Source organism: Bactrocera latifrons, unplaced genomic scaffold (assembly GCF_001853355.1).
Source record: "Bactrocera latifrons isolate USDA-ARS-PBARC rearing strain unplaced genomic scaffold, ASM185335v1 scaffold_38, whole genome shotgun sequence".
NCBI classification, from domain to species: domain Eukaryota; kingdom Metazoa; phylum Arthropoda; class Insecta; order Diptera; family Tephritidae; genus Bactrocera; species Bactrocera latifrons.
Window position 1 is genome coordinate 973,919 of NW_017537023.1, and position 26,405 is coordinate 1,000,323.

Genomic DNA, 26,405 nt, shown 5'->3' on the forward strand with positions numbered 1-26,405 from the left:
AGTACATTGCTGACGCCGACGGCCGCAGTAAGAGTTTAGCCTTCAATACAATCAAAGTCAGCCAAATATTTGATTTAAACAGAATGGAGTGGTCAGTTGAATAATTTCTGTATCGGAACCGAGTTCAAAAGAGCCTTGAATCATGAACTGATGTGTTTAAAATTGTTTTTGAAGAAAATGCTATATTTTTTTTTCCAAAATTAAAGAGGATAAAGTTTGTTCGTTGAAAAATTGCCACATCATGTTTCGAGTTTTTAGATGTTTCAATTCGAAACTAATCGGTTTGGGTCCAATCGAATTTTCGACAGAGAAAAAACATGGGTTTGAAGAAAAAATTATATATTTGTTTCCAAACTTAATCAGGATGGATGATGGAGTTCGTCGGTTGAAAAATATCTGTATCGGGCTCCGAGTTCCACAGATCCTTCAATCAAAAACTCATCTGTTTAAATTCGAGGATAGAGTTTGTTAGTTGAAAAATTACTAATTTTTCAGTTAGAAACTGAGCTGTGTGTTAAAAAAAAGTTTTTGGAGAAGAGAAATTTTTTTTTCAAATTTAATTATAATGGAGTTCATCAGTTGAAAAATTTCAGTATCGGGTTTGAGTTTCAAAGACTTATCTGTTTTACAAAATTGTTTTTGAAAAACAAAAAAATAAATACTGTTTTCTAACTTAAACAGGATAGAATTTGCCAGTTGAAAAATTTCTATATCAGTTCCAAGTTCTAAAGATCTATCAATTAGTAACTGATCTGCTTAAGTCCGATCGAATTTTAGTTGGAAAAAACTGTTTTTGAAGTAAGAGATTGCTTCGCTCTTATAATTTTTTCAAACTCTAAGCATAATTTGAAAAACCCTAAAACTTCAACAATTATGTTCACACAATATGGAGCACACCTCGTTGCTGTTGTGCGAATAGTTTAGCATGAATCGAAGCTGTAGGAAGTGCAAAACACTCGAAGGCAAGTACCTAAGTCGTCGGTTGGCTGGCCGGTCGGTGGTGGTGCGCCCGCCTTGACAACTAAAAAGTACTCTAAAAAGTTTGGTCGCATTCTAGCTTGAGCAAAGGATTTGTATTTTTCTTTATTTTTTCCGTTTTCTGCCTTGAGTTTTTTGCATTTTTGTAGCAATGGCTCACTCACGCTGAAGGAGTTGATAAGTTTTTTAATTCTTAAAAGAACCGTTTTTTTGCTTTCTGCTTTTTGCTATTTCTTAAGTTTTCTAAGTGCAGTGGCAAAAGTCACTGAACGTTGGAATATCAATTTTTAATTTGTGGCAGGAAGTGTTGGCTGCGCTTTGGATTTTTTTAGTTTTTAGTTTATTTTCGTTCACTTTTTGCCATTACTCCTTTCCACAATTTAGTTTTCGTTTAGATTCAACGGTAATTAATATGTAGCAAACTTTACTACAGTTCGACTTTAAATGGTGTCTGTCTTGTGTTATGTCATTTATATACTTACACTGAAGTTTTTAATATCCGTTTCCTCGGAGATCTGCTTTAACACACCCACATTAATTAGATTGTTACAATACTGCATTGTTAGATTATTCAAGTCTTGTTCATTGAGATTACTGCCCGTTTGTTGCAGCGATGAAATCAGCCATTTCATGAGCATTTGACCTGTGAAGAAAAGGGAATTTTGAAATTTTTCTTATTAAAAATTAAACAAAATAAAAATTTCATTTTCTTTAAATAAAAGCAAAAAGCCTCATGTCCGCTTTCACTCACTTATCTTGTAGGAACTATAGATCATGTGCAACATTTGTAAGAACGCTACCATATTGTGTAACGGTATATATATTAGCTCAAAATAAACGCTCTCGCACATTGAATTGTTACAAAATTCGTTAAATAGCGTCTTTTTATTTATTTCTGTAAAGCTTTTTAAATAAAACTGGAAAAAGGTTTTCAAATAGTGACAAAAAAATTCAAAGCATGAAAGACGGCGGAATTTCTTTACCTTTGGAACAAAAGTTGTGTATATCTATGAATGAGATTTTGAATACAGAAATACACAAGAAATTAAAAAAAAATAAATTTTTAAGTTAGAGCATAAGTACATTTCATCACTTTTTAATCAATTGTACCAGGCTAACAATGGGAGATAAGGCAAACTACTTTGGAATAATTTTAGACAGGAAGATTTTACGAAAGCCAAAGTTAGACCCTAGCGTGAAGAAAGCAGCTACAACATTTTGCACCTGTAAAAGGATGATAGCGTTCAAATGGTGATTAACTCCACAGCAATTGTACGGCCGAATGTATCAAAAAACAAATGCACCCTAAGAAGTAAGGAAAACATTCATAGACCAATTAGTAATAGTGTAGACCTTAGAACGACGCCAAATCAGGCATTTACTGTCAAAGACTTGTTCTGTAAGTGACTGGCAGTGAAGTCAACACTTAGATTTAGGGAGTCCTCCCTATTAATCGCATGTAATATAAGGTATTCTTTGATACTTAGTGCATTGATGTTTCAACTTAATACCACGAGTTTTTGAAATCTTTTACAAATTAACTTAAGGAGACTTCAAAAAATCAATTTCTTGAGATTTTTTTTGGGAGGGAAAGAAATAATTGATTCAAGCGAAATTTCTAAGGTTTATTGGTATATATTTAAACATCATTCACAAATTTTTTGGATATGAAATCTTTGATATTCTGCATTTGGGAAGCAATTACCCGATGCGGGCAGGATGCAGGTCGCAATTTCTATCGGAAACAAAAACTTCAAAAAGATTCATATTTTTTAATAATTTTTCTTCTAGTTAAATTAAAAAGATTCCGAAAAAAAGCAGAAAAGTTTAGCAATTTTTTAAAAATTGGGAAAAAAGGGGTTTTTGGGCAAAAATTTTTTACTTTATTTTGTATAAAAATGTGTTCAGACTTGACTATTGTTAGTTTTCTTTACTTTAAATAGAAGATAATTCAATGCCAAAGATAATAAACTTTGCCACAATTCCATACGAAGTTTAGTTTTTTTTTTCTATCTTGCCCGCCAATTTAAAAAATTGTAAAAATGAAAAACTGAGAAATCGCGCGTCAAAGTTTTCGCTTTCTGCCCAATCGCTCATATATCTGCTAGACGATCCGTCACTATTTTCCTTCTAGTCTCGAAAATATCTCAAATTCACATCTAAAACTTTTATTCTTAGGTTATTTTTAAAGAGATTTAAGCAAAAATAGTGGATTTCTTGAAGCTTCTAAAGCAGGTTCCCTTAATTACTTTTATAAGAGCATATTTCGAAAAATTAAAAAAAAAAAAAAAAAAAAAAAAAAAAAAAAAAACGATTTTTTGAAGCTTCTAAATCAGGCTCCTCCCTTAAATTCGGTTTCCAATATTGCCTTCCTTTTCAGAGAAGAGTGAGAAAGAGGTGAGGTAGACAGCGACGCCGGGATAAGTATCTATGCGGCTGGGTCCAAATTAGATAATCGCAAGGAGGTGTCTTTCCATCAAAGTTAGCTACCGAAAATGACTTCAGTCCACCAGACCACTCCAGTGTCCAAGCGGCGATCACAGCAATATTTAAAGCCTTCTTGTTCTAACAAGTAGTAGGTAGTAGTATTTCGAGGTTCCCTACTTTTTTAAAGAAAAAACAGAGGTAAGGCGAAAAAGGTACCTCTACTTGGATCACCCGTTATATACAGATAGCGAAGCGGCTTTACAATAAGTAAAGTCAGTGTAGCATAAGGTTATATATCAACAATTGTTTCCTTCTTATTGTTTCCTTACTTACTTGATTAAGTGGAACTTGTATCATTGCTTAGCCATTATTATCTTATGGTATTGCGTTTTGATGCAAGCTTCTTGATCAAAGTACCACGAGTTTGTTATATAATTGTAAACTTATTTTAATGAAATTATAGCATTTCGGTGTTATTACTATAATTGAAATTTGGTATAACTTTAACACTCAGGTATGATCCAATTCAAGGACATTGCCAGTTGGGGAGTGGGAGTGGGTGTCAGAAACTTACCACAAGGATAACTGGCTTGTTCCGGCCAAGCGTTCATAGCGACGTCGCTTTTTGATCCTTCGATGTCGACTCTTCCTATCATTGTGAAGCAACTTTACAATCAGTAAATTCGCTTGGGCTTTCATCAAAGATAGTCATGAATGCCATGAAGTTTTGGTGGATCTAACATTTTATTTCAAGATGAATCTGCAATGGTTGCCAGGACATTGTGATATTCCTGGTAATTGTGAGCAAATGACTCAGAGCTAGCCAGAGCACCAACTTACTATTTGTCTTTGAGAGCTTGTAGATATTTATTGGAAAAATTTGTTCTGAATATAACCGAGTTTGTGTGGAGTCAAGATCTCAACAAGCATACCAACGTATTATGAATGGAATCTGATCCGGACATGCCGACTATTAAAATTTAAAATAAATGCAGACCACATAATAACTATAAGGTGTCAGTAGGTAGAACAAAAGGCGAAGCTATAAAACAATTTCTATCAGTCGAGAGTTTCTTGACGACGGTTCGAAGGTTGTAGAGAAAAAACAGTTTACACTGATAAATTTCATCGGAAGTACGGGGTTGTTCAAAGATTCAAAGACCATAGATTATTGGAATTTAGTCCAGGTGGTATCACAATGCGTCATCTCAAGGTACGTTGTCAGACAGTCATTCTACGTAACCTAACCTAACATTCTACCTGCTCTGGATAGTGATAAGTATGGAAGTAGTTTTTATTAATAGAAGTGAAGATCTTTTTAGCGATGAGTATCGAATACTTGAAAATCAAGTTTAAGGAAAACTGAAGATATTTTCCGGGAACACTTTTTTGTTGGAAGACGTTCACATTTTATTGGGTTAAAATCTCATTCAGCCATATAAAAAACAGATAATGTTAAAAATTATAAAATGAGGTAATCTTTGATGAAAAGTCAAAGGTGGTAATAAACTGCAGCTAAACTGAAAGTAATAAACTGCAGCTAAACAATGATATTGTATTCAGGTAATAGTAAAAAAGAAGCTATTTTTTCTAACTTCCTTTGAACAATCTTATCAGAAGGCTAGAAGTTTTATTTTGCTTGAATATGAATATAATCGTTGGGAATTAATTACGAACATTAGCTTGCTGAACAATAACACGTACATTGTATTAGAAGTGTATTTGGGTTTATTACTCAATCAGCAGATAAGCGCTTTATAAGAAAAATAAATCAAGTTTGATATTTTTAATAGAGAATTTAATCTAAGACCCTGGCCTTCACAAGGCCACTTAAATGTTTACTACTTTGTTTTATCATCATTTCGCGCACAAATCTTATGTTTGGTAGCATAATCTCATGTACATTTCGATATTTTCAAAAAATTCCTTCAACTATAGTAAAAGATTTGAAAATTCTGAATTATTAACTGTTATTGAAAATTTGTCTTAGAGAATCTAAGGCTAAAATCGTAGTGAAACAAAGGTGAGAAAATACACCCTTTCAGCAAATTAATCAAAAATGTCCATATTTTCAACTAAGAGGTTAACTTAGGGTTCTATGATAAACACAGCTTTTTATTTCTGTTTCGTGGTTTTTTTTTTTTAATTTATTATCTTAAAAAAAGGGACTACAATCTGTCTCTATTGACTTCTGATGATAGAACCTTAGTGTTGATAGCGATAACATTTAGCTCCATATAGCATACAAACAAGAGAGAGCTACCACCTATCAATAATTCTAAAACCGGAATTTGGAATTGTAAAATGGTTTAGGAAGTATTCCCAAACATTTTATATCTTTAAAGTACAGAAATTTCGGAAACATTTGCTTTGAGCATTTTTTTTCTAATAGAGTTGCCACCTTTAAAACAGGTAGTATTAGAAAATGTTAATCTAGCGTTTACTAGAATTTGTAACTCTTTAAAGTGGAGACATTTTGAAAAGAATTGATGCGATTAAAAGTTATATTTAATAGAGTTGCCACATTTCACAAAATATATAACTGAGGGTTTTAAAAAATAAAAAAATATCATAGTAAGTACTTACAAAGCTCTGATTTGCTTTGAGTAAAAATTTTTTCTAATAGTGTTGCCACATTTCACAAAATGTAAATCTGCAAGTACTTAAAAATATACAATATCACAGAAAGCATTTAAAAAGCTCTGTATCTATTTCAAGCGTAGAAATGTTGTAAATATTTGCTATGAGCACATTTTTTTTCTAATAGAGTTGCCACTTTTCACAGAATTTATAAAAATGCCAGATGTAAGGTAAGGTATCTTAGAAAGCGTTCCACAAAAAAAGTTGCATTTTAAAACAGAGAAATTTTGTAATGATTTGCTTCGAGTAAAACTTTTTTTTTATAAAAGTTGCCACCTTTAAAAAATTTAAAATCAGAAGTATTAGAAACTAAAATTTGTAACTGTTTAAAGTAGAGAAATTTTGGAAATATTTGCTATGAGCACTTTTTTTCTAATGGAGTTGCCAGCTTTCAAAAAATTTCAACATGAAGTTATTATAAAGTGTAAGGTATCTCAACAAATATACCCGAAATCTTTTTCTCTTTGATGTAGAGGAAATCTGTAAGAATTTGTTTTAAATTTTTTTCTATTGAGGCTGCCAGCTTTCGAAAAATTTAAATTATTAAAAACTAATTCAGGTATTTTAGAAAGCATTCAATGAAATCTGATCGTTTTCAAAGAAACTTTTTTAAGAATGTGCAGAATGTGAGCATTATTTTCTAATAGAGTTGCCACATTTTTTAAATTTAAGCTTAAATTATTTGAAAATGTAACGCGTTCCCCAAATCGGTATCGGTATAAATTTTACAAAATAATCGAAAAAAACAAATGTCGAAAAATATAATTGCGAGTTTCGAAGATCGCCGTCAAATTAAATAAATTTGGCAAAATTGAGTTGCCACCTGTGAAAAAATATAAATGCGCAAAATAGAGAACATTTTAACATACATATCAAGTTTCGAAAATCGCCGTCAAATACTCTCTTCAATGTTTCAGCTAAATTGAGTCAACTTAGTTATTTATTGCCTCAGCTTTAAATGAGTTGTTTGGATATGATAGAACTATTCGTAATTGGCGTTGCTTCTGTTTAGGAAATAAATTTAAAACTCTGCTGAGTAACAAGGAAATGTGTTTGTATTTAATCGTTCAACACTTGTGAGAAAACCTAATGAACTAGTAAATAAGAATGTATGGCTGAGCTCCAGTGACGTAGGACAATCGGATATATAACACTTGAAGATCATTGTTTATATTTATTTATTTATTTAAGTATCTTTGTATGTGTGAGTGCATAAGTATACCGCAGTATGAGTCAATAACACTCAATTTTTCGATTGATTATTATTGTTGATATAATTTGTTGTTGTTGTTGTCTTTATATTACTTCTAATCTGGCGCTGCACAGTGAGTTGTCAAATTTACACCATAAATGTTATTGAATCATTAATTTAATTTTTATTTGTTATAAACTTACATTTAGTTGCGAATTCAGTGGATGAATAAGCCACTGGGTGCAATTGTGGCAACGCCAATTTATCAGGCGCGCCCACGTTGCTATTGTTTGCGATGCAAGGTTGGACGTGGGCTGATAACTTAGGTTCTAATACGGTAAAAGAACGCAATGGGCGTTCAATTTGCGTCGCCAAGTAAATATCACAATAGTAAAGAGTGAGAAAATTTTTTAATATGTGTGCGGAGATCGAAAAATTATATTCTTCATTCGTACTTCGTATGACCTTGAAATTTAATTTATCAAAAATGTTTGTATGTGTCAAGTTTATCACACTGCCGAAATCACCAGCTGACACTACAAGTGTTTTTCTTTTGAAAACGACACTCTCCGCTAGCTGTTTTAGTGTTTGGTTCCCTGTTGACACTTCGCCGCCGTGTAGTACCAGGCTTTGCTGCGGCGGCACATCAATTTTGTAATCTTGCGCATCAATGCTGACCAATTTGGCGAGTAAGGGACACCAACCGGCCGATAACTGCATTTTGCCACGGTTTCTCGCTTGTGTGGGTGGACTCAGTGGCGCTATGCGCAGCTCCTGCTCCCAATCACATTTTTTTAATTGCATCACAGTTAAGGCGTTCGCTGGCTGGAGTTCCAAGCTCTCGGCATAGTCTAAGTCATCGTAAGCGAACATATCCGCGCATTCCAACTCGTCGTAGAAGCCTTGTAAATTCGGCGTTTTGAATATTTTCTGCACGATCTCATCACTTTTGTGATACTTGTCGCCATTTGTCACCGACATTGTTTTATTTTTAAAAACTTTTGCTCTCAATGCAATTTTTATTTTAGTTTTGTTTAAATTTTTATATTTAATTTCAATTCTTTTCACATTTCTAGTAATTTATTTTTCTTTGAACTTGTTTCCGTTCGCGCTCACTTTTTACATTTGCATGCGTCAAGCATTCGAGAAAAACTAACAGTTTTGTTGACACACTCAACAATTGTGCAAGGCAAGTCAAGGTGTTTTCTAGCTGGCAAACACTTGAAAATGCTTCGAATGCTTATCAAATCACCGGCTTGTTGCTGATAACCGTTGACTGCTGCGCTGAGCGTAACACTGCCAGTCAGTCTGCGAGCAACTGATTTATTTTGGTAACTAATATTTGTTTTCACAAGAGTTGATGTCATTAGAGAGATAGAGCATTAAGTATTTGTGGGACTACCCTGTTGGAAAGCATTAACGAGTCTGACGAAGAACTAGTTCTCAACTTCAATAATAATGCCTAAGCAGTTCCCAAAGGGTCTGATAATAGCTGTGCTATCATGAGCAAAAAATAGTCAGACTTTGTTCATAATTTTAAAATTCTTAATTTATTCTTCCAAATCTATGTCATTCTCCTCGAAGTAATCCCGAAACACTCACAAAGAATTAATGCAGTATTCGACGAAGCATTCTCGTGGTGCAAAAACCAAGAGTTGTTGGCCCATAATTCCGGCATCTTTTCACGAATAGCTTCGCGCAAACGACGACTAGCGCTCAAATCGTATTCCTAGTTGACAGATTTCCCGCTCGGAAGGAATTCGGAGTCAACCACACCTCGATAATTGAAGAAAATTGGAAAATCGATATAACCTTGATTTTTGATCTGTTTTGAAGTGATTCTTTCGACTTTGGCTCACCTTTGCTACGATACTCAGCCGACTGATCTTTTGTTTCTGGGTCGTGGGCATATTTCCAAGACTTATCGCCACTAACAGTACGTTTTATTACACCGTAGTAGTCAAAAAGCATGGCTTCACAGATCTTAACGCGATGCTGTTTTCGAGAAAAATGAATGATTTTAGAACCAATCGTGTTATCACTTTTCTTAGTTGCAAATAATCTTTCAAATGGTTTCCACTGAACCTTCGGATATGCCAACTCTTAGTCGTCGATTCTTAAGCACCAATTCCTTTATTTTATTCACCTGTTGGTCATCAGTTGATGTTGATGGCCGTCCTGTCGTTTGTCACCAACGCGTTCTCGACCCTCTTTGAATAATTTCTACCTATCAAAAACCCTGGCTTGCGAAAAACAATAATCAGCGAAGGCTTTTTTCAACATTCTGAACGTTTCGGCACTAGAAATTGGAGTCCGCTCACAAAATGTAATGGAACTAGAGATATGAGAGACTAGATTGGAGCTCTCTAAACGGCCTCCACTTGAACATATTATTCTGAGAGCGAAGAAAATTAATCGAATTCTATATTATAAGTTTAGTTTAATGTGAAATTGAATTTATAAAAAAAATTTATTACATTTTGCTTCAAATTGATGGGTACTGACCTAATCATTGGAATCACGTACTGAACTTCTAACCTACTTATTTATGTTTTCTTTTTCATCAGTTCGCTTATTGTAAGGATCACTTATTACTCCCTGAGGCATCGCAATATTAAATCGCCTTACCACTGGCATGGAAATCAGCTTGACCTCGTCCTTACGTAAAGTCTCCTTTTAGCTTACTGGCGTCCTATCAATTCGTTAAAATTGCCTTTCCTACTGTGTATTTCAATAAATGCTGACTAGTATATATAGTCTTGTGAGGCATACTAACTGAGTGTTTAGCATTTGCTTTATAGGGCTGATAATTTCTAAGTACTATTCGATCATTTGTTTGCACAGAGCGCAAAATTTAACGTGTGTGTATTAACTCGTTGATACTGCGGTGTCAAATAATTTACAGTTATTAAAAATATATAAATTTATTGTTTTGAAAATAAATGTTTAGCATGTGCGTGGGAAAAATTGAGTTGTGAAAATTATTGAGTAGTTGTTTTTCTCAATATTTACAAAGAGCTTTCTTTCATCAAGTTTTTGTCTTCTAACAACCGTTATACATTGTATTTTGACCTTGAGCTTTTCAAAGTTAAAAGTTTTCCAACTTTTACTACAAGTTTGAAAACTTTCTTTATACATTTTAATTTTTAGTATGTATGTTTCAAATATAATTAAATTTGTGTTTTTATTTTTTTATAACTAATCTCGTTGTAACCCCGTTGGTATTCTCAGTTTGCTGATTCTGTGTATTTAAAACGCGCTAGACGGCGCTGAAGTGCAGTCTTCTTCTTTATACTTCTGCCCGATTTGGCTAATTCTCGAATTATATAGCCACCAGGCTAGTTCACCATTTACAAAAAAAAAAGCTCTCGTTAGATGGCGCAATAGTAGAATTATTATCAGAACTTGGTTTGAGATCGGTTTTCGTTTACATAAAAAATATGTATGTATAATGATGTGGGAACAACGTACAAAAAGAGGTTCCACCGCTAGGTGGCGCTACATCCTTATTAACAGAATTATCATTTTCGGTCCAATTATTATAATTTTTATGAAATCAAATTTTTTAAATAGCACACTCATGAAGCTTTTGAGGTAATTTAAGTTTTCATCCTAAAATATTTGCTTTTGAAGTCTCAAGTTGTGGAATTCGAAAATATTCTAAAGATTTTTCAAAATTCAGTTATCTGTGTCATTTGAACTCTGAAATATATTATACTATTTATTAATCATGCACCGAGTGAGCCGAAGAAATTTTTGGCATCCGAAAAGCCGTTATCTGATATCAACTGCTTTTATAAAATTCCCTTATCTATTTCGACTTTTCGGATAAATTAGCTTGGCGTTGCGAGTGAAAATGCATCAATTAAAGTCTCTTACCTCTTTCTATCGATATATTAGTTAGACTCGAGATGGATGAGAAAAGGTAAAGTGCATTGAGGAGGTTCTTGTTTTGATTTTTACAATCTTGCACACGAAATCATAATAGCTTAATGAAATTGGTGCAAACTCTATATCTCTGAAAGCATTTCCTGTGAAGCAAGTTAGTCATAAGAGAGGGAAACGTTTCATTAAGGCGATAAATGTAAAAAAAATCGTTTTTCGAAATCGAAATGAGGAAATAAAAATAAGAATAAGCTAACGGGAGAACAGTCTTTTCTTTATTGGCGTAGACGCCACTTACGCGGTTATAGCCGAGCTTGCAACAGCGAGCCAGTCGTTCTTCCTTTTCGCTGTTTGGCGCCAATTATAGATTCCAAGTGTAGCCAAATCCTTATCCCCCTAGTCTTTTTGGAGGTCTTCCTCTTTCTCTGCTTCCACCGGCGGTTACTGCGTCAAATATTCTCAGAGTTGAAGTGTTTTCATTCATTCGAATGATATGACATAGCCATCGTAGCCGCTGTCTCTTAATTCCCTGAATTATGCCAATGTCGTCGTATATCTTGTATAACTCATCGTTTCATCGAATGCTGTATTCGTAGTCGTCAATGTGCAAAGGAATATAAATCAACTGCAGTTCCTTTTGTCGAAAACTCGTAACGCTGACTCATCAGCTGTTGTCATTGTCCATGTCTCAGCTCCATATAGGAGGGCGGGGTTGATGAGTGGCTTGTAAAATTTGATATTTGTTCATCAAGACAGGACATGACTTAATCCGAAGTAGCACCTGTCGGCAAAAGTTATCCTGCGGTGGATTTCCAGGCTGACATTGTTGTTGGTGTTTATACTGGTTCCAAGATAATCGAAATTATCTACGACTTCGATGTTATAACTATCAAAAGCGACTTGGGAGCCAGGTCGCTAGTGTGTGGATTGTTTGTTTGATGACAGGAGATACTTTGTCAAGCAGTCCTTCACTGTCACACCCATTTGTTTCGCTTCCTTATCCAGTCTGAAGAAAGCAGAACTAACTGTGCGGTTGTTAAGACCAATGATATCGATGTCATCGGCTTACAGCAAAAATTGTACACCTTTATAGAAGATTGTACCTTCTCAATTCAAATCTGCAGCTCAAATTATTTTCACCAGCAGCAGATTGATGAAGTCGCACGATGTGGAGTCGCCTTGTATGAAACTTCGTATGGTATCGAACGGCTTGGAGAGGTCCTTTCCGATCATGAAGGAGCTTTTGGTATTGCTCAACGTCAGTTTACATAGTCGTATTAGTTTTGCAGGGATAGCAAAATCAGACATAACGGCATTTCGTGATACCAAAAGTAACTTTAAAAGCGACGCAGAAGTGGTGTATGTCGACTGACTTTTCACGGGTCTTTTCCAATAATTGTGGTATGGTGAATATCTGGTCACTTGTAAGGTCCAATAAGTTTGTAGACGGTGGGTTTTAATCTTTCACACAGTATACCCGATAGAATATCACGTAATTTTCAATCGTATGGTATGCTTTCCTCCGACAATATTTTACAAAGAAGCTAATGCATACTCCTTATTAGTTCTTCGTTGCGTATTTGAATAGTTCGGCCGTTAATCTAACGGCCCCTACCGCTTTCTTGTTTTTCAGTTGAGTAACTGATTTGTGCACTTCCCTTCAGCTCCATCGTCATCGAATGGGGAATGGGTACGGTGATTTTGTCTCCGTGTTATTGACTAATAAGGCAGGTCAACCAAGTACCTCATACATGAGACTAAAATCTCTTGTTTTGTAAGTGTATTTGCTGGTCAAAAGAGCTTCCTATATAAACGAGCAAATGATTCAAATGTAACTACGAAACTAAGATTTATTTTACTCTCTTGAATATTTTTGAGAGTTCTTCAAAACCATTACAATTTTTCGTTAGAAATATTACGAAAAACTCGGTAAAATGGTTGCGTTTGGTGGATTTAAGTTCTAAGCTTGCAAAAGTTTGAATACTTGAGATTTCTCAAGGATTCCACAAAAATGATATCAGTATATCAAGCGTACTATGGATACACTTTTAACGTTTTCCAAATATTTTAATGTGAATATTGATCAATTACTTTGCGAGCGCAAGCAATCTTAGCTACCTTCGTACCATAACACTATTTAATTCATCTATTAAAGGTTCAATTCTCAAACCTAACAAAAAACATATCTTCTTTTATTACCCACGTATGCCCTGTAGGTCACTTGTTAAAGTAGATTTTATGACTTGCAGCCAATTCGTTTTACATGTCATTTTCAATGCCTCAGCGCGACCTCATTACGCCTTCCAAGTGCCTATTTCTCAACGCTACTAATTAAACAAACTTCATTTGCGCCATAATGATAATTTATAGTGCGTACTTCGCACCACCTGCGTCTCACAAAATATCCCAAATTCCTCCCGTTCAAGCCTCTAGCGCATTCCCCGAACCCCGAGCTAATGAAAACGATAAGCCAATAGCGCATTTGAGCTTGCGCGCGCCTTACCTAATGAGATAAAATTTTTAATGCGTTACCGGTTAACGGTGTTGCAATGCTAAGCCATCTTCCCGCTGCAGCCGCACATTGTCAGTGTCCTTCATTTTGCTAGCAGCGCGCTTATACGGTTGCACCAACAAAGTGTAGATGATTATTGCCACCATCAGCGGTGTTTGCAAAATAAACGCATTCAAGTTGGCAGTCTTCACTGCACGCCACCTCACTCTCTGCTTAGTCCACGCTAAACCCGAAGCGCTGCGAAATTGGTACAAACTCTCCTCTCGCCCGTTTGTTGTGTGCTTTGACGGTATGGATTTTCGGTAAACAACGAAAATCTGATTTATACGCGACAGCAATAAAACTGACAACAGCAAGCGGCAGGAAGACAGGCAGGCAGGAAGGCAGCTCGAGTGTTGCAAGGTTCCTTGCCATAACAACACTTGTCGCTGTAAGTATCCTGTGCACCACAATACAAGTCATCGCAGATGGTTGGCGTGTGAGCTTTCCTTTCATGTCATGATAAAACTGCTGAAATGCCAAAGGTGGCGGCGGCTGGTGGGCGGTTCTCGGAATGTTGCTGTTTTTGTTATCTCTGGTGCTGAAAGCGGCAGGGTAAGGGCGTAGGGAATGTCGCTGCACAGATGGTTGCTCCATGTATTGCAATAATGAAATGCGTTGCCGCATCTGCATCTGTTTGCAATGTAAAATGTTGCATGCATATAATTTTGCAACAATATTTGCACTGCGATCACTCTTTGCGCTGCTATGCTCTATGCCGTTTAGCGATTTTATGGCATCTGTTTTGTTGTTGCCTTTAATTTTGTTGTTTGCATTGTTTGGTAATGTGCAACACTGTTGGTTGCTGGCTGGCTGGCTTGGTTATATGGTTGTTGTAATATTCATTGTATGTTGACTGTTGCGGAATGATGGCGCACAGAAGTTTTGCTAATCTCAAAAGTCGCACAGTGGTTTTGTTGGTGTTAAAGATGTGTTAAAAATTTCTTTTTTTTTTTCACTGAAGAATACTGAGTTTTGGCATATTATTATTTTTTCTGGGTAAAATTATATCCCTTAATCTCTCAGTCTTTTGAGTATCGATCTGAAAATTTTCATACGTTCTTTTTTCTGTAAAAGCAACTCATTTGTTGGAACCGTCGATATCGGACGACTCTGTCATATATAGCTGTCATATAAACTTAACCATCGAAATCTTCTTTTTTTGTTGAGATATTGGCTGTTCGAAAAAGTCTTTTCGTATTTCTAATTAATCTTCAACTCATTTTCTTTTATATATTTATAATGAGCATTATTGAACCAAATACATACGTACCATTTTCTTCGACCACTTTTTACCATTTTCCACTGGAGATATTATTCCATCGGTTATCGGCGAAAAGCTGCGACAAGTAATTTTCACAGGCTTTTCTTGAAGTCAAGTTACTCCATTAGGGGAGTTCTGCATTAACCGAAACAAATGATAATCTGATGGTGCAAGGTCAGGGCTATATGGTGGAAGCATCACAACTTCCCATCCAAACTCTCCCAGTATTTTCGGTGTGCCCTAGCGTTGTCCTGACGGATGACGAAGCCCTTTCTATTGATCAGTTCTGGCCGTTTTTTTCGATTGCTTCCTTCATTGTTCACAGCAAAATGTAGAATCTATCGTTAGACCAGACTGAAGCAGCTCATAGTGGATGATTCCTTTCCAATCCCACCAAACACTCAGCATAACCTTTCGAGGCGTCAATCCTGGCTTTGCGACCATTTGTTGAGCTTTACCAAGCTTGGACCATGATCACCTCACACATTATTTTCATATCGGATCCATTTTTCGTTTTCTGTTACCAATTGCTTCAGAAATGGTTCGATTTCATTAGAAATCGCAGATATTAATTCCGTCAATTAAAATTTTCACAGACAATTCATGTGGTACTCAAACATCGAGCTTCTTTTTGTAGCCAGTATTTTTAAAATAATTCAAAACCGTTTGTTGATGAGTGTTAAGTTCCTTAGCGATGTAATGGCTGTTTATGTGACGGTCCTATTCAATCCTTTAATAATTTTATCGACTTTTTCAATGATAGGTCGATAATTTTTCACATCCAAATTTCCAGAATGGAAGTGAGCGAACCATTGTGGTGCTAAACGAACTGATACAGCAACGTCTTCGTAAACTTCACAAATTTCATTGGTGGCGTGCGTGTTATTTTTCCCTTTTTATAGAAAAATTTTCAAATATAACGAATTTCTTCATTAATTTCAAAAAATTCTTGAACAGTTGTAACTTTTTTAAACTTTTGGTTAAATGAAGCTTAAAATCTCACCTTTCCAAGATTATATGCATGGTGTGGCACAATGTGATTGGTAGTACGTTAGACTGCGATGACATCTATTGACAAAATACAAAAATACTACCCCATATATAAAAAAATAATTGCTGTTCGTTAGTCTCGCTAAAACTCGAGAACGGCTGAACCGTTTTGACTAATTTTAGTCTTGAAATATTCGTGGAAGTCCAGGAAGATTTGAACGGTGAGGAAAAATGAGAAAATTGGAAGGAAAATATCAAAAACGTTTCGGCATTTTTATAATAACCTTCAATATACAATCTTGAGGCAGTACAAAGATTGACGGGACAGCTAATATACATATAATATATATATACCATCATACTTGTGTGCGTTTGTGTCACTGAATTTCAGTCAAGATTCTCAGACAAAAAGAGATGTCACAATCGAAATATTAAAATAGCTTCCTTTAGAATATTACTATTTCTTCGGGCTTTTCAAGCTTCACAGGCGTTTCCGTCGTACTGTAAACCAAGCGTTATTACAAATTTAACATTGATGAGAGTCAACATTTCCTCGAATGATAATCACTTCTTACTACATAGATAAGCCAGATAGCAAAGCTCGTAGGTATCTACTTATATGTATTTTACTCTATGAAGTCAAGTTGATCTTTCGTTTATATATTGGAGGGTTAAAAATTGATAAGGTTCTCACTTTAGTAGGGTTGTGATTTGAGTGCCCATTAGCTTATTTTTCGTTTCTCGAAAACCGTCTCTCTATTTAAGGATTTGTTTCAGAACTTTTAAGAGTTCGTTGAACCTTTAAATATATGTTTTAAGAAGTATGTTTTACGAGTAGCCCTCCACTTTTTATGTGTCTATAATCTAGTCTAAGATAGTTTCAGTTATCGCTTAAAAATGTACCTATGTCGTTTGGTTACTATTTCTGTATATGCTTTATCTTGAGGTTAAGTTCACTAACCTTCCTGTAGTTGGCTCAGGGTTCTGTAGTGGGTCTCTACCTTTGCATTAACAAACTATTTGATATCATGATTTGAAGAATGTTCCATGCTTTAACAAAGGAGTTCTTTCAAAACTTGAACTGGGAGTATGTTCAACTCTTTGCAACTCATCTGCTCAATAGCTCTCCGATAAACTGACTGCTGGGTCAAATTCCTTTAGTTCTTGCAAAGAAGTTTTCGTATTATATATAAGTAGAAGTCCAATCTATTATGTTTTTCATAAATCAGAAAAGTATGAGAAAGATTTCGATCCTTATGGCCAGCCTATATGAGTATTGCATCATTAGAATTTATAAGGGTTACATTTAATCTAAATTTGGGATAATATAATAAATTGTGTGTTAAGACAATAAGGAGCTGTTTATACTCTGAACAGGGTATATTAAGTTTAGCACGAAGTTGGTAAGGCCTAGAAGAAAACTACGGATACCCTATTAAATATATACATATAAATGATAAGAATGTGAAACTGAGTCGATTTAGCGACGTCCGCCTGTCTGTACGTCTGTATATACGCGAACTCCTCTCTCAGTTTTTGAGATTTCGTTCTGAATTTTCTCTCTTTTGTCGGAGCCGACATCGGACCACTACAGCATATAGCTGGCACATCTTCACGAAATTTGACACGAATTTTTGTTCAAAGGAACGGTACAACCTTCGAAGAATTGGTTCAGATCGGGTCACTATAGCATATTGTCGGAACCGTCTCCGGAACACCACAGCATTGAGCTGTCATATCTTTACGAAATTCGGCACGAATTATTGCTTAAAATAATGATAGAATCTTCGAAGATATGGATCAGACTACTATGGCATACGTATGTCATACAAACTGACCCATCAAATTAGTGTTTTTTCATGGTTTTTTTTTGGTATTTTGAAGGGTAATATAGTTTAGGTGTGACTGAAGTTAACATTTTTATTTTCGTTTACTCATCCTTTGCTCGGTAGTTCTTCGTTATATCAACTCAATTTTTTTTTAGTTCTTTCAAGGAAGATTTGTTGTTGCAATCCCATTGATGGAAAAGTGCAATTTAATAGTTTTCCTTAGAACAAGAAAGTTTCGAGGTCCCTGTAGTCCTTGTGATTATAATATGATGTCTATACGTATACTGAATCCCTTTATATTTAGTCTACGTATAATACTTAAACTAGATCTGAAACTAGGCAAAAACCAAACATTGTGTTTCTTGGAAAATAAACAGCACTCTAGAGACTAAATATGCCATCTTTTGGCAATTTTTTACCGTTACATTTAAAAAAAAAACAAAAAGGACTGCAGAAAATCCTAGCTCGAAGCCAACTTAGCACACTGTGCGACTGTTACTCTACCAACTTTGCAATGTAGTTAGATTAACTGAGCTTGTGGCATCAAAATTTATCAACGCAACTTAAGATATTATTTCATAAAATTCACTTACAGTGTGCGACAAAAGTTTGCGCTTTCTCGCATAAATTTAAAGCAAAACTTAAGACACTTTACTAACACTGCTGCAAGAATTTAAACCTTTCAATTACCTACCATTTAACGGCATTACACTGCTATGTCGCTTGACTTTTTTTTCTTGACTGCACACAATTAAACCGTTTTTTTTCGCAGCGAGAAGCTAATCGAAGATTATTTGCCTCAAACATCATTATAAAATTCTACATTAAATATTCGAGAGCTGGAAATTTCCGCTTTTCAATGTAAGTAACTGTGGAGCTAAGGAGACGGCGAGTGCTTGAGAGAGTGAGAGTGCGCGCATTGTGTAAGATTCCTTCTACTTTTACTTAACGGTAGGTGCGTTCGACTTGGCTGATTCTCAAGATTACAATTTCCGCTTACAATATGCGTCAATATTTAAACAGAAATTAAAAGAGAAAATTTCGAAAAAGGAAACAAATCTTTCGCACCAAGTGTGAGTAGAAAAAATATCAACACACTGATAAAGTTAACAAAAGGTAAATACCGGTGTATGAATAATAAAAACGTGTGCAAATTTGCGCACCAAATCACACACAAAAGTGAGAGCGGGCGGGGAAGCCAGCCGGCAGCGGCGGCAAAGAAGATACTACACAATGCCATAACATCCTTTCGCGCGGCGCACTCATTTGACAGGACGGAGGCGTTGCGGACTAAGTAAAGCCAGCAGCAGGGACCAATGCAAGCACGGAGGCAGTCAGGCAGAGAGGCAGGTTGGCATAACACAGGCACACGCTTGTTTTACTTACCTTCGAACTTTTCATACGCAGCGAAGCTTAACTTCTCCGGCACATAAGATAGACGCCGACAGCCGCTGATATACTCCAAATGCGCGGCCATGCCGGTGGCGCTCGCACTTCCGTTTGCATTGGCGTTAATAGCGTTTGCGGCGGCGGCGGCGGCTGTAGCTGCTGCCTTCTCAGCCGTGAGCGAGGCGACTCGTTTGAGTACATTGTTGCTGGGTGTGGCTGGTGTCAAAGGTGTTGCTACTGTTAGAACGCCAGTTTCTGTGGATGCCAACGCTCCTGCTGTTGTAGTTGTTGTTGCTGTAGCATTCGTAGGCGTTGATGCAGCAACTTCCGATGCTGTGCCAGTCGCCGCAGCCGCTGTCGCTGTGGTTGTGGTTGGGGTAGACACGCTAGCGGTTTCCCGTTTCGTCCGTGTCGTTGGAGGCGGTGTCGCTGGTGCTGGCGATTGTTGCTGTAGCTGTTGCTGAGACTGAACAGGTGTTTGCGATGATTTAAACGAAATTATAACGGTTGATTGAGTTTCTGTCGAAGGCGGCAACTGTTTGCTGTTCGTTGTGCTGGCATCTGGCGAACGTGAAGGTGTTGTTGTAGGCGTAGGCGTTTGTTGGTGCCGGTGGTGGTGATGGTGGGGCCGTAGTATCCGCCGTCAAACCATGAAAGAAACAAGAAAAACGAAAAACACGTTTCTTTGTTAACAAAAATGAGACGAACTTATATTCTTTGTAATTGTTTGCGGGCTCTACTACTTTGGCAGGCGGTGATGAGCCGGAAAAAAGGAAATGAAAAGAAAAAGGAAATCAGCAAAAAGTAATAAAAAGTCCATATAAAAATAAAAGAAACAAAACAAAAAAAAAAAAAAAAAAAAAAAAAAAAAAAAAAAAAAAAAAAAAAAAAAAAAAAAAAAAAAAAAAAAAAAAAGAGAACAAATGAAAGGCAATGAACCTTGCCAATAAACACAATAATGGGATAATAAAATAAATAACCTCGGAAAAACAACCCCCTCAACTGCGGGGCAACAAGGAAGAAACATTTGTGCCGTGGTTTGTCTTAAAGAGGCGTTAATAAGAAGAATATATATGCATATGATGGAACATTTTTACAATGTGTAGTAAGAGCGGTAAGAAGCTAGATAATTAGCGCTGTAATGAAAACCCCGGAGTTGGAAAGTTAACATTTTCGAATGTTTGGTAGTTCGTTTTGGATCCAGTTTTACTTTGTTTCTCACATTTCTTGAGCTTGAATTGCCTTAAGAAACAAATCTTAGAAAAATCGGTAGAAAATATTCCATCTAGCTGCTAAAGACACGCAGAATGTAAGATCCCAACTTGTTCGCGCCTATTTGCTGCTATTCTGAGAGCACCCAGTTCTAAAGTATAGTCTTTTAGAGCAATCTAAGAAACATCAAGGTTGATAGATGATGGATGAAATTACTCTCCACATAGATATACAAAAAAAGGTTGCTTCGGAAAGAGCAAGTTTACAACTATGATGATGATGATCCTTCCCGCAAGATAGCGGCCTATAGACGGATGTCGGATACCGATAGTTTGCAGTATCAAACTTCAGTTTACCGTTCACAGTCGATTCAATAAATTAGTAGAGTTTTCAGCTTGGTTTTGGCATGAGAGTTGGCTGCAGATTAAACTCCTAAAATATCCTTTGTGGAAAACGGAGTAGGAGGTTAGGTCTCCAAAAAATGTTGCTTCGAAAGATAAAGCTTTCGAATATTAAGGTTGTTTCGGACGAGCAAGCTTCCAACTAAAAATGATCGTATTCACAAGAGAACGGCCCATAGACAGATGTTGGATACCGGGAGCTTTTAGTTTCAAGCACCGTCCACAGATCGGTTGAATAGATTAGTAGAATTTCAGCTGGCTGCAGATCATACTCCTAAAGGATCATGGGGTAGATCGGAGTGGCGGGTAGGACTACAACAAAGGTTTGCTTCGAAAGAGAAAGCTTTCAAATATTCCAAAAGATAACGATCCACAGCGGATTGCACCCTGTTAGTTTCCCATATCAAGCTCTAAATCACAGTATTTAGTTAGTTGAATAACTTAGTGAGTTTCGATGTGCGAAATGTCCGCTGAAGATCAAAGCCTTAAAGTAACCTTGTGGAGATCTGAATAGCAATTATTTGATGAACTGGACTGAAAAGCAGAACGCTGAGAGTCAGTGCCTCCCAATATCAAGCTCCAGTTTACTAAAGACTGTAAAACTGGTTCCATAAATTAGTAGGACTTATGCGAACTAACTGCAGATCAGAGCCTTAAAGCAACCCTTTAGAGATCGGAATAGGTGTTATTTGATGAACTGAATTGAAAAGAAGCTAGCAGAAAAGAACCGTATATAAGAATTCTGTATGAGAGGAAAACTCAAAACGAGGTTTTAGGATTGACTTGATTTGACTCCACTTGCGTGGAAATTGTACCAAACAGTACAATGATCGGAAGAAGTTTTAAGAATGCGGAGTTCTTTTGGAATTTTTTGAAGGAATGTATTTGGAGTATAGTAGTTTTTTTGCAATTATATTGCTCGCTTCTGCACAACGGTTTCAGCAACCAACTTCAAGCCGTAATGCGTCAAATATAGAGAAATTTAGGTCAGCGATTAATGTCATTGTGGTATGTCTCATACAAAACCTTAGGATTCTGATGATTTTTGACAGTTCTTTGAAGCAAGACGGGTCAGTTTTGGCATAATTGTTGTTGTTGGAGTGTCAAAACATGTCTACAGTAACTTCGTGGAATGTAGCCGAGTGATAGTTCTTGGTACGATAAAAATTCGGTTCCCATCCGGTTACTTAGACCCGATTGTTGTGGGAACGGAGTTTATTTGGCATGGTTGTTAGTTCCAATAAAAAATAAAGTGATCTTATAGCGTCATGTGTCAAGTCATAAAAGTATATGACTTATACATTCTACCTCAAAACGTTTGTCATCACGCTATTTAATACTAAAAAATATTTCTTTAATCCCGCATCCCTTTTTGTAATGCTTCGACATCCTTCGTGTTTTTCCCAAGTTTCCGGCTTTTGTACATCGTATAATATTTATCATTACTTTTATAATATTTTTAAAATTTTATGTTTATGATTTGTACAAAAATGTACAGTACAACCACACCAAACAAGTACATTTGTGTATCCCTTAAGTAAGTCGTTTTTTAACCCACACCAAATAGGCTATCCCTCTCTCAACGTCCGTCTCGAACGGCTCATTTATTTAGCTGAAGCCCTTCTTCTCGTTCGTGAGTGCTTATAAAGTAACTTGATTTAATTAACAGTAAAAAAAATTCTGCACAAGTAAGTACTTGTGTTTGTGCAACGAGCTTTCAATATAATTGTAAAAATACTTTTAAGGTCAATAAACATGAAAAGGAGACTCAAGAAAAATGAAAAAATTATCGCGATAAAAGCTTAGGCAATAACGTTTAAAAACTTATCGCTTGAGAGAGAGAGTAAGAGAGCGAAGCTGCGAGTTTGTTTGTCTACGGTGTGAAGTGTAAGGGGTATAATTAATATGTTTGCATTTTTTTGGGTTGAAGGATTTTAATTAGAGGCTAACGGGTGCTGTTGGAAAGTTTTAAAATAACAGCGCATTTGCATAGAATTTACAGTTGATAGGCATATTGATATGCCGAAAACTTTTTAACAGAAAAAAGGTTATTTATCGCAATTTTATTATGAAAATATAGATGATTGTTATGAAATCAATTAAGGTATATATTTTTTTTTTTTTATAATTTTGAAAACAAAAATGGTTTTTATCGACACTTTCGAGTTTCTGTTTTCTGGTTATTAGTAGACGAAGAAAAGTTCTGCGGTAACCGGAAAGGTTTTCATTAAGTAAATGCGGTCAATGCATACAAAAAGATGTTGCCATTATAATAAATGTATCACTAAATGATTTTATAAAAAGTGTAAGTTTCGCTTAACAAATCATATTGTAAAGCATAAGTCCCTAAACTCTGTTATAAAAGCCATTATTCATCTAACTCATAACCGTCTCTTAGCGATCGCCATACGTATAATATTGATTAGGTAGAGTGGGCAACCAGCAATCGGTGAGTCGGCGTCTTCTAGAAAAATGTGAGCGAAGATCTAAAATTATACTTCTTCTTTGACTAAGTTTTGTATAAGGAAGGCAGGGATTTGAATGTTTATAGTTTTTTGTTATCAATTGTAATTTAGCCTGAACCACATATTATTTTATTGTGAGGTTAAATGCAGATTTATTGTCGCAGCTGCACCCCTCACCAAAGTCTTGCAAATATTATATCCTAGAAAATGAAGATTGGTGATAGTTTGTAGCTGGACATAAATCCGAGTTCTTCACAGTGAAAAGAGAAATAAACCCCAGTATAAGCTGGATCCGTTATATTCCAGGTTAAGGTGCTACATGGGTTTACGGGTTTAAAAAAATCGATTTTTTTTTATTATTTTACTAAACTCTACAACACCTCCAGCATATTGTTTTACATTCAAATTGATCAGAGTAAAAGTTTCGGAGATACAGCCATGAGAACTTGCGCGCTCAAGGCTAGCTACACTCGGTTGTCAAGATTTAACAAGACATTTTTTCCCCGATAGCAACTAATTGACAAAAAAAGTCATGAAATTTTTTTTTTGTAACAATGTTTGCCAAAACTACAATTTTCAGCCTTTTTTCTGCATGTTCTAAGTTAAGTTCAAACCCATTGTAACCCCTTAAAAAGCTTTTAATGTTGGAAATTTGATATTGAACAATTTGAGGTGATTTTCTTCGTAAAATATTGTTTGCTGGTTATAATTAGTTCGATAAATCAGACATTTCTTGGCAAGCGAAGACATGTGTAATTTAATTTAATTTAATTTTTTAAATTAGTGATAAGGAAACAGTAAAACTCAGACATACTTTGTCTAACGAAATAGTTTTAACTGGAATCAATGAGTGTTAACAGCTTAAAATACTGTCAGATGGAAAGAGGCACAGAAAATTTTATCAATCGGTGTGAAGAAGAAAATGAAAAAGGATCGAATCACAAGCGCTCAGAATATACATGTTATACTTATGACCTGGAAGAAACAAATGTTCGCTCCGTTGTATACACTGTGAAACATCGTGTAATATGTAATTGGCCAGAACCTCAAATCTATGGCAAGGGAGTGCCGTTCTATGCATCTTCGGTCAATTACTTAATTCGTTGTCTATAGTACATTAAATATTACGTGCTCCAAATCTTAACCTGCATATAATTGGATGAAGGAATGAGTTATAAGTATACTCTTGTCCATTCTAAATAATATCATTGAGCAATTTCAGCCTTAATATACAGCGTAGAGATTCCAAAAGCCTTGATTTGTTCATCGAGAGAGGATTTGTCTGCTAAAACAATATAGTAGACGAAAACCATATATGATTCAGCGGTTCTATGAGTGTGCGAGAAAAAAATTGAGTAAAAGAGGAAAGGGTTTCTATGTGTTGATGTCAGTGAAGATCAATAAGGTGACTTTTTGAGAGACATGCGGTGGACTATTCAGCTCTGCAAGGAATTTACTGTACTATCAGCTGGAGGTCGCATAAGAATTTGTTGAAAGTATGGCAAAATTGAAAAGTCAATGAAGTTTACGAAATTTGTAATGTACAAAAGGAAACGTCAGAGGCCTTATAAAGTATATATGTATATAGTTAGTAGCGGTGTTAGATAGCATATATATATATATAGTCAGTAGCGGTATTAGGGTAGGGCGCGGTTGGGCGACCGCCCAGGCGCCGCAGGCGCCCCCCAACTCATTCTCATAGTTCGAGGTCTGCTTAGTCGTAAATTCCCTAAATTAAGCGGATTTTTTTTATGTTAGAAACACTTGAATGGAACGCGCTATTCAATCTGTTCAATCGGGGTTCATTTTACGGGAAATCCCCAATCATAGAAAACACATTGTCTATCTCCTTTTAACTTTTTGGTTAAAAAGAGTTAGCGTTATTTTAGCGAAGCGTAACAAACTCAGCATCATGGATGGTTCTAATTCATATAATCGGTGCACATACCAAACAATTATTTTAAAACAAACAGACGCGAAGTAGTAACCAGACAGATTGCAGGGGTCGGGGTTATGACAACGGGGCTAATATGTATGAAAGGAAAAAATATTGGGGTTCAAAGGAGAATTCTCGACATAAACCACTTAGCTGTTTATGTGCCGTGTGGCTGTCATGGGTACTTCAGAGGTTGTTCACATTGTTTTCAGCTTCTGTTCATCGATGGAAAATTCTAACCGATCACTTGGGACTATATACTATAAAAAAGCTCAGTGACACACGTTGGGAAGCAAGAATAAGTAGTGTTAAAGCAGTCCGTTATCAAATTAGTACTATTCATGATGCTTTGATTACTTTGGCTCTTGAAACTCAGAAAACTGATGTTCAAGTGTCTCATTAGGCTACTCTTCTGGCTAAAGGATTTCAGCTTCATAGCTTCATTGGTTGTTTGGTATGACATACTTTATCGAATAAATATTGTGAGTAAACCTCTACAGTCAACAGATATGGATCTTGGTAAATGTACAGAAATGTTGAAAAAATGCTGCAATTTCTTGGAAGACTACAGAAATACAGGCTTTAAAAGCGCTATTTTAACTGCGAAGGAGTTGGCCGAAGAACTAGAAATTGAACCTCTATTTCGAGCTACAACAAGAATTCGACGTGTAAGGCGTTAGCTAGTGAAATTGCACGCGATGACCCTATAACTTCTCCAGAAAAGAAATTTGAGGTTGAATTTTTCAACTGTCTTTTGGACACTAGATTAATCTCAGTCAATGAAAGGTACGAACAGTTAAATGAGTACTCGGAATCTTGTTTTTTTTTTTTGTACAATATTAAACAGATTCCAAAAAAAAAAAACCGACCTTGTCAAGCTCTGTAGTGATCTCCAATAAAAATTAACTGTAGACTCTAAATCAGACATAGATGGTTGTATGTTGTGTGATGAACTTGTAAGTCTGATATCCTTTTTGCCTGATCAAAATGTGGTTACTCCCATTTTTGTTTTAAATTTCATCAAAGATTGCAACTTACAAGAACTGTATCCAAATGTATGGATAAGCATTGCAAATATTATTAGCAATACCAACTTAGCAATTTTGTCAATTGAAATCGAAATTGCTGAAAACAACGACTTTGACAACCTTATAAAAGAGTTCGCTAATAGAAAGGCCAGAAAAGTTAAATTTTATTAGTGTTTTGTAATAAATGTATAAATAATTATTTCTTTTAATAAACGGTT

The 26,405-nt window shown here is 35.7% G+C and overlaps 1 protein-coding gene across 4 annotated transcripts in view; it reads right to left on the bottom strand.

The window, feature by feature from the left end:
- The window catches only part of LOC108972123 (protein cappuccino), a 109,530-nt gene that overhangs the window by 11,916 nt on the left and 71,209 nt on the right, over nucleotides 1–26,405 (bottom strand). For all 4 annotated transcript variants that reach the window (XM_018938604.1, XM_018938607.1, XM_018938605.1 and 1 more), the window contains 2 exons: nucleotides 19,143–19,706; nucleotides 1,461–1,621 (listed from right to left, as the gene is read on the bottom strand). In XM_018938604.1, the coding sequence (XP_018794149.1) occupies nucleotides 1,461–1,621; nucleotides 19,143–19,706 (725 nt within the window). The remainder of the gene's footprint in view (nucleotides 1–1,460; nucleotides 1,622–19,142; nucleotides 19,707–26,405) is intronic.